We start from the raw sequence: 13244 nt of genomic DNA, 5'->3' as shown, positions 1-13244 counted from the left end.
CATTTGAGCCGTCTCTCTTCACTGAGTACCGCTTAATTAGTGATAGCCTTGGGCCATCTATCTTTGATTGGTACCAGTGGAGATTGAACTGCCCACTGGTACCAGTGGAGATTGAACTGCCCACTCAGTCTCCAAAAGTTAGATAGGGCTAAATGGCCTCGCCTACTCCCCATATACGGGAATAAAAAGGCGTTAGCTGATTATTAAATAAAAAGAAACACGCTTATTTCACTAATCATCACCATCATTAACTTCCTGATGTATCCTCATGAGATGTAGGGGATATGTTATGATTTTTATATAAATTGTTTTGCCCCTGAATCTGATGTACATGTGGGGATAAAGAGTTCTCCACTGGCTCGGCTCTAGTTACGGCAGTGTTAGGAGACATCCTCAGATTATAAATAATTGAATTCGCTCTGTATTAATTGCTTCAAGCATTATCAATTTCAGCAAGGAGAACACGTTATTTTTTATTGGAAGTTTTTTTTCCATTTGGTTAGACTATAATAAATTTCGTGTAATCCTTTATCCAAGTGTAAGCAAACAAAGTATGCGCCTGAAGTATCTTCAGGACTGACGCAACTAGTGGTAAAGAAGGCCCGAGCTCTCATCACTTCTTTTCTCAGTATCTCCCATAATGCAAAGCACATCGCCTTGCGGACATTATACATGTCTGCATGGTCCACCTTTACCACGAGTTGCCTCAGTTCTGAAGATACTTCAGGGGCAAACTTTGTTTGCTTACACTTGGATAAAGGATTAAACTAAATTTATTACGTTATTTTTTATAGTTGTAACGAGTAAAAAGTAATACGATTGAAAAGTAAGGCGTAATGAAAATGCACAACGCTAGTTACATATTGAATCGCTAGTTATATATACTTAATACGAATTAAGTATACGTTTTGCCATATATTGATATATTAATTAACTGAGCCTGTGAAACCGCACCAAGGTTTTCAAAACCCACAATGATTAAATACCATGTTACGATTATGTGCGACAACCATTGAAAACTGAAATAGGACACAATCAGAACTCACATTTGGAAGCGGAGCCGATGCACCAAGTTCAAAAAACACTGGTTTTAGAAAACATGGTGGTAAACAAACACGTGTGGATGAATGCAGGTATGTTCGCCATGTGGAATTCGTATACACGTTATCATTGGTCTAAAGTAAATCTCTCTCGCAGTAAAAAAGCCAACAGCGTATGAGCGTTGTGCATTTGGGTGAAATTGTTAGTTGACACCGAGAGCTTCCTGGTTGTAGTTAAGTTTCCTGATTACAGTTTGTCCTTTCTTGACTCAAAAAAAAAAAAAAAAAAAAAAAAAAGCTGCAAGATGGAGAAAGATAACTTAAGTGTTGTTTTACTGAGGCAAGGAGAAATGAAATTAGTGAGTATTTTACTACTTCTAATGATTTAAGAAGTGTATAGATTTTCTACTTTACATTGGCACTCTCGATATGTAGCATAATTATCAACGGGGTAAATGCGAAGTATCTCAGATACTTGCAGTGGGTGGAGTCCGAAAGTACTATTGGTCCATTGACTTCTTCTTACGAAAAGCTCATGTTCACGAAATCTTGTGGGAAGGAGATCGAAGATCGTATTTAATGTCACTGAATTTTATGATGACTTTTAGTAACAATTTTAAAGCATTATATAATTATTTAAAGATTGTGTTCTGAGTTTTATTCTTAATTTCAGGGTGAATGTGTCAGAGTTGGAATTATAACGCAACTAGGCACACATACACACAAAAAGGGAAAAATCTATATAACACAGCATATAACGATTTCACCCCTCCCAGAAACTAGTTATATTATTTATTATTATCCTTATTATTATTATTATTATTATTATTACTATTACACCTTCCATGGAATCAGCAAACTCCCATGCTTCATGGAATGCAGTCCTGGAGCCCACAACCTGTTGGTTGGAGCTAATATGCTAACCACTCAGCTATCCAGGCTGGTGATGCACAGTTAGTTGATTTTCCTGAGTCTCCATAGCTCAGTTGGTATAGACCCTTTGGTCAGAAAGACCTGGGTTCGATTTCCATCCATGACGTGAGGAACCTTTATCTGGTCTCTTTCAATGAAAGGTGAGTTAGCCGGTCTCATATGGAGGTAGGGGAGGGAGGTTTCACCCGGAAACTCGGATTTTTCATCCCTCAGAACCATGAACACATGCTGCTACAGTCAAAACTTAATCTCTCATTAGGAGAGCTAAACCTGCCCTAAGGAGCAGTCGAGGAATGGGGGGGACCCCACACTAATAAAATAAATGAAGCCGATTTTCCACCAATGCTCAATCAACAGCTGATTGTGCACTTGGCAGTTTTATTTTAACACTCAATATAAACCAAAATATATCTAGGTATATATCCAAAATTTGGTCTTGATCTATTTCTCTGCAAGCAGTTGAGAGTGTGGATCTCTCACAATGAGTCTTTTGACTTCTTGAAGGTCTGATGTTAATAATGAAGTGCCATTCATTTAAGAATGGAGCCATTAATTAGACCATTCATAATTGGATAGCAACCAGATCTGGACTGTATGCTGGATGAGATGGAAAAGTGCTTGATTCTCTTGTGGGTGGGTAGGGTCTGGCATTGTTTTTTGGAGGTGCCTGCTTTTGACAGACACTGAGTCGATCAGAATTCCTGCAGTTAATTTTCATCAGTATGAGCCCATGATCTCTTCATCCCAAAGTGCATGGCCTTACACTTTTTCACATTAAGCTGGCAGCTATTTACTTTTGCTCAAACTGCTAGTCTATTTAAATCATCCTTTAGAATCTCAACATCATCTTCATTGACCACCAATCTTCTCAGTTTTGCATCATCAACAAACAACTGAATATTTCATCTTCAATCATTTCCAATATCATTGATGTGCAAATTAAACAGAGGACCAAGTACCGAGCCCAGGTATATTACTAGTCACCTGTCTTCTTCTCCGAGATTCAACCCCCTCTATATATAGCACTCTTTGATATCTATCCAGCAGTTTCATATCCATCCAATTTTGCTCCAATTTATGCAACAGAGTTCTAAATGCCAGTCCAGAAGTATCACTGAGTAGCAATCCAACTCACTTTATTATAGAAAAAAAGTAAGCAGATTATTAAAGCAAGCCCCCATCTTTCACAAAACCGTATTGCCCCTTATGAAGTATACATAAATTAAGTTTGAATGTTATTAATGTTATAAAATTATAAGTTAAATTTATAAATTAGTTATCAATAATTTATATTTACTTTATAAATTTATCTATAAATTCCTATAAATCAGAATACTAAAGTGATGTTATTGAAAGGGGGAGGTCCTTAAATTCCTATTCCATTCTCCTCTTACATGGAAAATAAATAGTCATTTTTTAAAAAATATTATTAACATTAGGTTAGTTTAAGGGTGTGTTTCAAGATTCTTTGAGCAACCGTTCAAAACTTATCAGAACTAAATGTAATAGTCACTTGATTATGTAATCTGTTGGCAAGATAATGATCAACTAGATCTGCTTTCCTCATGATAGGGAAGATTCCATTTGCTTTTCACATCTTCTTTCTGTTGATTTTCCTTATCTGTAATAGTTTTGGTAGTGCCAGCAAGAAATTTTGTATACAGCTTGGAGCAACTCCAGATAAAGTTTTTGTCTAATACATCCTTGTTGTCATGTTTCACTGATAAAGAAGGATATATAGTAATTAAATTTCTTGAGCTTCTATGTATTTTGGATGACCAAACATCCTAGGACTTTTCCTAGGTTGAGTTTGGTCTGTACATGAGAACTGCAAGATGTCTTTAGGTGTTTGTCATTTGATATTATTCTATAGGATCTTTATGATGCTTGAAGATACTGTATGGTCCAATATTAGCATTAATGAAAGTTTTAATAATTTATTATAATCTTATCTGTTATTTGTTAGTGATTTATTGACTTCTTCTAAATTAAGAGATTGATAAAACAAGATGTCCCTTTAACAGATTCATTAAGCAATCTCTCAGCATTGACTGATTAAGTTTATTTTCTCCTTTCACTATTTTCTCCATAGCTACAATTATCACTATTCACGTTGAAGTTTCTGGAAGAAAAATGAATTTTGTCCTCAGGACTAGCACTGCACCTGGAACAGCAAGCTCTACTTGCATCATTCCAACAAAAAACTCTCACCAAATGCCTTAAAAAGACCCCTCCCCCACAACAGACTATACATACACCATATCTTTACCTTGCATCAAAGGTACAATAGATAAACTGGGTTCCATCCTGAAATAACATGGAATCAGAACAGTATGCAAACCTCTGAACAAAATTTCCATCTTCCTGAGACAAATCAAGGATCACTAGGATCCCCCTTTCTTTCCCCAAGTGTCTACAGCATCCTCTGTCACTGGATGGATTAGACTATTTCGAACAGAAAAAAAAGAATGTAAAAATACATCTGGTACAGACAACCAAAAAGTGGACAACATGCCTTGGAGGAAGACCATTTCATCAGCTGGAAGAAAGCCAGTTTATTTCACAAATCCCAGTTTAAATCAGAGAATCTGTTCCTGGAAGTGGCATAAGTTCTGCATAACCCGGTTAACTGCAGCAGAGCTGACGGTGGGATATTATTTTGATGCACCACTCTTTCTTCATCAGAATTAATAACAGAAATTACCATGAAGAGCACCACTATGATCTTCCATACATGTGACTGTCCTTGTTCTGGAGGTTGTTTCATTCAGAGTTTTTGCCAGCTCAAGCTGGCATTATCAGAAACACTTTAATGATCCATCAGCTTGTAAATCAATAATTTTTGTCATACATTATTTATTTGCATTTGAATTTCATGTAGTTTTTTTGTCTAGAAACTTTGACACAAATCATGAGCAGCTTTGGAAATTTGAACATGTAAATAAGATTACTGCATTTGACATTACAAATTAGTCCATAGTTTGGATGTTAGTTTGACATGCCCTTTTGAAAAGATATAATTTTTCTCTGATTCCTAGAGTTATTTCAGCTCCAAGAGACTTTTTATTAAACACCCATATGAAAGATTGCTGCCTTGTGCATTTTACCTGTGAGTAGTGATTCTTGATGGCAGTTATAAATATCTGTATTTTAAACTGTGGCATCTTCTGGAAGAGAATTGCTGTACTTATCATTCCTTCCTTCTCCCCCACTCCATTCCACGTACTATACATTTTTTAAGTGTATACATTGTAGCAGAGATGGCAGAAGTACAATGTATATAATAAATGTCAGGGGAAGGTTTTTTATTGCTTTATGCATAATTATAAATCTGTATGCTGAGAGGGAGATTTTTCTGTACTCTCCATCTTAGCTTTAGAGATGCTGATGAAATCTCTTTGGTTTGGATTGCTTAGCCTTTTGTGTGTGTGTGTGTGTGTGTGTGTGTGTGTGTGTAAACTTACATTGACAAAACTTCTGAGCATAAAGTTTTTAACAAATATTTAGACTGATGCACTTTCATATATGAACAGGGTTTGTAAATTGTTAATTAATATCCAATTTATATTTCATCTCAGGAACAAAGAACTATACAGAAGCCTAAAAGAAATGGTAAGTTGTTTTAATTGCGTTTTTTTTTTAAATTTTCTGTTTAAAAAATTTTAAATTATAAATAATTAGTTCTTATTATCGTGTTGCATTCGGTGCAACCTACGTAGGTGTAATGTGCAGTGATGGTCATTTCCATCTAGTGGCTGACGTGCACACTACTTAGTTTATTTGTTTAATAACATTAGTAATTGTTAATGTTTGTTTGTGTAATAAAATTGGTTTATTAAAATTGTTAGTTGGTAAAATTAAAAATCTATTAGGAGATAATTTGCAAGGGGGACCCGAGATTTAGGCTGCCTAGTGGTCTCCACAGGTTTAATCCGGCACTGATCATTTCCCATTTCAAATCCTCCCCATGTATTCATTTATCCACCAATCTAAAGATATCACTATTAAGTACGATATAGTCAATAAGACTTTTTATTATTATTATTATTATTATTATTATTATTATTATTTCTTGTGTACAACATAAAGATGTGTATAAATTCTCTATGTGAATTTATACACATCTTTACGTTGGCACATGTTATAACCTTCTATATGTCTGGTATTCATTTCCTTCTCTGCTATTAAGATATCCAACAAGATTATAGGCTGGAGCGTTTAGGAATGGAAGCTGACATCGGGACCGTAGCGGAAGAACTTCGGCGGGAGTTTATGAAAATGAAAAATGACCTTCATCTTCTTCATGAGGAAGTGGAAGTGATCGGTAAGGAGATACTGGAAGTTAAAGCTGAGTTTAATGTGTTAAACAGAGAAATTAGGACTATAGAGATTACTTTAGCTGAAGTAACTAGAACAGGATTACATATGGGTGAGTCTTTGGTGAATGATTCAGTAATAAATAGTATGGGAGTGATTGGGAGTCAACATAATAAAACCACAAGTGGCCTAGAAGAAATGAGATGTAGTGAGAGTGGGGGGGTAAGTAATAGAGAGTTGAGTAATGAAGCTGGGAGAGTCATGCTGAATAGTGTAGAGAATGAGTCCATGAGTGTGGACTTGAATGAAGTTATGAGTGGTAAAATATATGGTGATTCTATGATTAAGGGTATGGAGAGTGGTATGCATGAGGAGTGCTTGGCTGATGGGACAATAGAAAGAGTGGCTTTAGCAATAAAGAGAGGGCATGAAACAGACAAGATGATAGTTATGGTGGGTACGAACGACCTGAGAGGTAGTATAAATCGGGTAGGAAAAGATTTAAGAACATTATTAGATATTGTGAAGAGGAAAAGTGTCAATGGGAGAATAGTGTGTGTGCTGCCTCGTTTTGACAATTACGAGTTAAGTAGACGAGCAATGATAATGAATGATATGATTGCAAGAATGTGCAGAAAAAGAGGTCTGGAGTTTGTTGATGTTTGGAGTGTGTTTGAAGGAAAAAGGCAGTTGTATGCTAGAGATGGACTGCATCTTAACATGGAAGGACATAAGCGATTGAAGAAGTTATTGTTTTCTGAACAGGTTGAAGTTATTGGGCAGGGAAACTAATATTGAAAAGGTTGAGTGTAAGAGAGAGAAACTTTAGCACTGATTGTGTATTTATTGATCCTTATAGGCAGAATAAATTGCAGAAGAGAGGGGATAAAAATCGACATAGGACTACGGTAGTTAGTGACTTATATATCAGTTCTAAAGCCGGTACAAGATCTAGAGGGAATCTGCAATTTTTGTATACCAATGCTAGAAGCATTCGAAATAAGAGAGAAGAATTTTTGGCATTAGTCAGTGAAATCTCACCAAAAGTTGTAGGCATTAGTGAAACTTGGCTGTCAGCAGAAGATGTGGTCACTGGAATTGAATGTGATGGGTACAGTATTTTCAGGGAGGATAGAGAAGATAGAACAGGAGGAGGAGTACTGTTGATGATAGCTGATGTGTTGCAGCCAAAGAAAGTAGTATATCATGATGATAGACATGTGAATGAGAGTTCATTTGAGGCAGTCTGGTGCGAAATAGTGACCAACGCAACCAAATATACAGTTGGATGCTGCTATAGGCCAGGGAGTACGGGGGGAGATATTGAATTCATGCATCAGCAACTTAGTGCAATGAGTGAAGGCTTAGTGATTATTATGGGGGATTTTAATTATGGTGATATCAATTGGAAGGAGGAAATATCACGTAGCAAAAAGGAAATGGAGTTCATACATCTTCTACGAGATAATTACTTGAAACAGCACGTAACTGAAGGGACACGTGGTGTGAGAGTGTTGGACCTGGTTATTGGTTCAGAGGTTATATGCATAAGTAAGGTGTTCTTGTTACCTCCAGTTGGTGAAAGCGATCATGTGGTATTGACTTGGGAGGTTGCAAAATCTGTGGATTTTTCTATTAAGAAGGGGTATGTACGGAACTACAGGTTAGGCAATTATAACAAGCTTCGGAGTGAGCTTGCAGCCATCCCATGGCAGAACATATTGCAAGGGAAAGATGTTAGCAGTGCTTGGGATAAAATCAGCGGGTATCTGAGGAAAGCAATATCAGATTGTGTCCCCATGGTCAGGAGGTCAAACAAGGCAGGCATTAGATGGATGAGCAGTAGTATCAAGCTTGAACTGCAAAAAAAGAAAATGTTATGGAGAATTTACAAGGAGAAGGGCGATCAGGACACCCATGAGCAGTACAAGGCTCAAGCTAGGAAGGTTACCAGCATAGTAAGAAAAGCTAAATCAGATTATGAGAAGACCTTAGCCAAAGAGATCAAGGGTAATCCCAAAGAGTTCTTCCGCTATGTGGCAAGTAAGAGGAAGAATGACTTCGGAAGGATAACCTTAGTGGGTGCTGATGGTATTGAAGTGACAAAATCAGATGTAATAGTCGAGTTACTGAGTGATCACTTCTCAAAAGTCTATCACCCAAGTGAGGACATCTCTACACCTATAGCAATACCAAATGTGAGAATTGAAGCTAAAGAATCATAGGTATTAAATATATTGCAAAACTTAAATGCAAACACTGCGGTAGGCTTAGATGGAATATCAGCTCGGGTGTTGCGTGAATGTGCAAATGAATTGTCAACCCCTCTTACCTGGATATTTAATTTAAGTTTGAACTCTGGTATGGTCCCTAGGGAGTGGAAGTTAGGCAAAGTGGTTCCTTTGCATAAGGGTGGCTCTAAAACTGCGGTATTGAATTACAGACCAATCACCATCTCAGGAGTAGTGGTAAAAGTATTGGAAAAGTTGGTTAAAGACAAAATTCAAGAATGGGTGGATCAGGATATGATACTCTATAGAGGCCAACATGGTTTTGTTAAAGGTAGATCCTGCCTTAGCAATCTATTAACTATTCATAATAGAATAACATCTGAGTTGGACAAAGGAACTGGCTGCACAGTGGTACTTCTGGATTTTGCTAAGGCTTTTGACAGGATACCCCATAGAACACTGTTACGCAAATTGGAGCAGATGGGAATGGATATTAAATTGGTGATATGGATAGGAGAATGGCTCAGGGAGAGATACCATAAGGTGGTGTATAGAGGAGCCGAGTCCAGAATGAGGCAGGTGACCAGTGGTGTGCCTCAGGGCTCTGTGCTTGGGCCAATGTTGTTTAATTTGTATATAAATGATATAGGAAATGGCTTAAAGGGAGATATTCAGTTGTTTGCTGATGATGCAAAGTTGTGTAGTGCAATAAAAAATCAAGCTGATGTTGAAAGTTTGCAGGAGGATTTAAATAAGCTGGTAAAATGGGCAAAAGAAAATGGATGTCAGTTCAATGTGGAAAAGTGTAAAGTCATGCATTTTGGGATTAAAAGATTACCAGCTGTGTACTACATCGATGGAAAGGTACTCCAAGAGATTGATGAGGCTAGGGACTTAGGGGTATTGGTAGATAGGGAGATGAAGTTCAGAGGACACATTGCTAAGGTGTCCAAGATTGCACATAGGATTACTTGGTTGTTGAGGAACACACTGACATCCAGAGATAAAGAGGTTATTATTCCCCTTTATAAAGCATTGATACTTCCACATTTGGATTACTGTGCTCAGGTCTGGTCACCTGGATTCCTTGGAGATGAGGAGGCTGTGGAGAGGGTTCAGAGAAGAGTGACCAAGTTGGTGAGTGATATAAAAAATGCTCCCTACATTGATAGATTGAGAGCTTGTGGATTGCAGAGATTGGTTGATAGGCGAAGAAGAGGGGATATGATAGAAACATTCAAATTACTAAAAGGTTTTTATAAGATTGATGCAGGGGAAATGTTTCAGCTGTGTGATAGTGATGGAAGAACAAGAGGCCATCTCTGGAAATTAAAGAAGAGTGTGGTTAACAAAGGTGTCAGAACAAGGTTTTTTGCCTGGAGGGTGGTGAATGAGTGGAATTCATTGCCTGACTTAGTTGTGAGCTCTTTGTCTGTAAATGAATTCAAGAAGAGATATGACAGATATTGTTTTGCTAGTTTGGGTCTCCCGCGATGAGTCTACTGACTCCATGGAGATACCCGTAATAATAATAATTATTTTTGTCAATGCTCTTCCCTAGTGACTTGAAAAATTCCTCTAGCAAAACTTTTGTGGAACTACAGGCACAAAAAAAAATAGTTTCATCGTATAATTTCCAGTTTGAAATTTGTCTAGATCACTACCTAAAATTGTCTACCATTTGAATGGTCTTTGGATTTATATACTGTATATTAAAGCTACTCCAAGCTTTCTGTGATCACTGTTTTCTGGATGTGACTTCTTATAGAATTTTCACGGTTCACCTGGTTCCTTTATGAAATCAGAGAGCATTTAGTCATGCTGTACATAATGTAATAATCTAACCTTATTCATTCAGTATTCAGGTGAATACATAATGATGGGATGGACCACTAGAAGGCAAGGATTGGTTGTTGAGTCAGAAGCCCCTGGTTCATATTCCTTATAGGCTCTGTGGGGTTTCCTCTTGTTGTGTCCCAATTTGTGATTTTTATTCTAACTAGTAATTTTCTCTCATCTATGTTCTACTATTATCTATGCTCAGGATATCACCAAAAATTTTACTAATACTTAAGTTATTTCTCCCCTTAGTATCCCTAATATTTGTATTATGCTGCGCCTTTTTGGGATATTTAGTTTAAGATATTATATGCAAAAACAAGGAGAAAGAACTAAAATATGTCAGAAAGTGTAACTATGTTGCAGTCGTGACACTTTATCTTGTTTCTTAACACATTAATTTCCCGCGTGATTAGGTTCGTAATTTTTCAAGTGGTGCATTGGACAGCAATTTCAGACAATTGTTTTATCGTTGAGGTATTATAAAAACTTTTGAGGTATTTGGCAAGGTATTTTGAAAGATTGTATGTAGGAGAATCGATACCTTCTACAATTGGGCGTAATGGGGTGTTCTCTTTATGGATTTTAGGAACATCGTATATGCGAGGAATTAACGGATGGAGAGAGCGAAGGGATAAACGGACGTTTCGGGATAATTCAGTTGTTGTTTTTAATAAGTTGTTTGAATGAAAAAATTTGAATGAAAATGATTGATTTACTACATAATGATACCTACTCAATACTTGAGAGAGATCCAACTCGTGAACTTCAAAATCGTACAAACAACTTATTAAAAACAACAACTGAATTATCCCGAAACGTCCGTTTATCCCTTCGCTCTCTCCATCCGTTAATTCCTCGCATATACGGTGTTCCTAAAATCCATAAAGAGAACACCCCATTACGCCCAATTGTAGAAGGTATCGATTCTCCTACATACAATCTTTCAAAATACCTTGCCAAATACCTCAAAAGTTTTTCAGGGAAATCACCTTCCTTTATCAAGAACACTACAGAATTTGTTACATACATCAAGGAAGGTGATTTCCCTTCCTTGATGTATGGTTGATATATAACAGTTGATGAAAATGACATCATGGCTAGCTTGGACATAACTTCTTTGTTCACTAATGTCCCAACAGATGAAGTCCTAACATTACTCAAGGACAAGTTATCCAAAAAAATGTTAGCCTTGCTTACACATTGCATCAGGTCCGGTTACTTCAAATTTCAAGATAATATTTACAAACAAAATCATGGACTGGCTATGGGTAATCCTTTATCTCCTGTTCTTGCAAATATTTACTTAGAAGATTTTGAAACCAAGGCTATCTCTTCCTTTATTTTAACACCTAAAGTTTGGAAACGTTATGTGGATGATGTCTTCATTGTTTGGAGCCATGGACATGAATCCCTTATGGTTTTCCTCGAACATCTCAATAGCCGACATCAAAGTATTAAGTTTACTGCTGAGCTTGAAATGGATAATTCCTTGCCTTTTCTTGATGTCAAACTGACTCGCTCTTCTGCTGGTAAACTAAAAATATCGATATATAGAAAACCCGCACATACCAACAGATATCTGCACAGTCAATCCCATCATTTCCCTCCTCATAAGCTTGGAATAATTTCCACCTTGGGACATAGAGCCCGTTCTCTTCTTGATGATCCAAATGAACTGCTTACAGAAATAAACCATCTGAAAACTTCTTTCAAAGTTAATGGATATTCCAAGAAAATCATTAACAAATTCCTTCTTAATCCTCCCAGACATCACTCAGAAGCAATATATCTATTCCTTACATAAGTACTGTTTCACATAAATTAGCAAAAGTTCTAAAAAAATACAATATCAGAACCTTGTTCACTCCACTTCCAAAGATCCGTTCCTTAATTAGCCACCCAAAACCTTGTCATCATCAACTCAAATACCCTGGCGTATGTAAAATATTATGTGACTGCGATATTCCTTATTTCGGGCAGACAGACAAATCTGTCGAAATGCGTATGGAAGAACACATGAGAGACATTACTTACAAGAGACAGCGAGCAAGTGCATTATCAAGTCATATCCTCTTCTCAGCTAATCCTAATGATGATAACCAAAGTCACAAAATCTGCTGGGAAAAATCTACAAACATCTTCCGTTGCAGTGACGAAATAGAGAGAAAAATTGTGGAATCGAGAGAAATCATCTTCAATCCTGTTCATCTAAATAACAACTTAAGCTACAACCTCCCGGATAGTCATTCAGCTGTAATCATGTACTGGCGTTCACGTGATGCAGCAAGCACGCACTCTCCCAACAATGCAACAAATGAAAGAACAGCTTCAACTACGACGTTTTAATGCTAATTATGTATAATGACTGTCTATGATGTTCATAGTCTTTTAACCCTCAATGTTTAGTGTTTTTTCTTTTATAATGTCACCTGAAGAAGGCTGTTACAGGCCGAAACTAGTAGTGTGTTTATATTAAAACCTTTTTTAATTAAATCTCGGTTCTAGTCATTCAATTTTTTTCATAAAACTATATATAGTTATATATATATATATATATATATATATATATATATATAGTTATTAAGAGGGACCTTCAGGGAGTCGGAGACTCATTGAGGGAGGCCACATACTCACCACCTCTGACAGTCCATTCCAATCATACACCACTCTGTGATAGAAAAAAAAAATCTAGCTCTCAACTCCTTCTTGATGTCATGTCATTCTAAACCTTAAGGGTACTTTCTCATCCTTTTCCCACCTTCTACAAAATATGAAAACTTTCATCTGCTGATATCTTATGTGACTCTTTCAGAAGTTAGGCCTAATGATATCAGCCTCTGTTTTTCCTGCTTGCTAGTGGCTGCAGTCTGCAAGTTCGGTA

The 13244-nt window shown here is 36.8% G+C and overlaps 1 protein-coding gene across 1 annotated transcript in view; it reads left to right on the top strand.

Annotated features, from left to right (window-relative positions):
• The first annotated feature begins 1070 nt into the window (after positions 1-1070).
• The window catches only part of LOC150105832 (sorbitol dehydrogenase-like), an 84644-nt gene continuing 72470 nt past the window's right edge, over positions 1071-13244 (top strand). The window contains exons 1-2 of the mRNA XM_090394371.1: positions 1071-1399; positions 5552-5585. Of these exons, the coding sequence (XP_090250497.1) occupies positions 1346-1399; positions 5552-5585 (88 nt within the window). The 5' untranslated portion in view covers positions 1071-1345. The remainder of the gene's footprint in view (positions 1400-5551; positions 5586-13244) is intronic.

Source organism: Typopeltis vanoorti, chromosome 6 (assembly GCF_054136105.1).
Source record: "Typopeltis vanoorti isolate ZY-2024b chromosome 6, IOZ_Tvanoo_1.0, whole genome shotgun sequence".
NCBI classification, from domain to species: Eukaryota; Metazoa; Arthropoda; class Arachnida; order Uropygi; family Thelyphonidae; genus Typopeltis; species Typopeltis vanoorti.
This window is presented reverse-complemented; position numbering and strand designations above follow the sequence as displayed.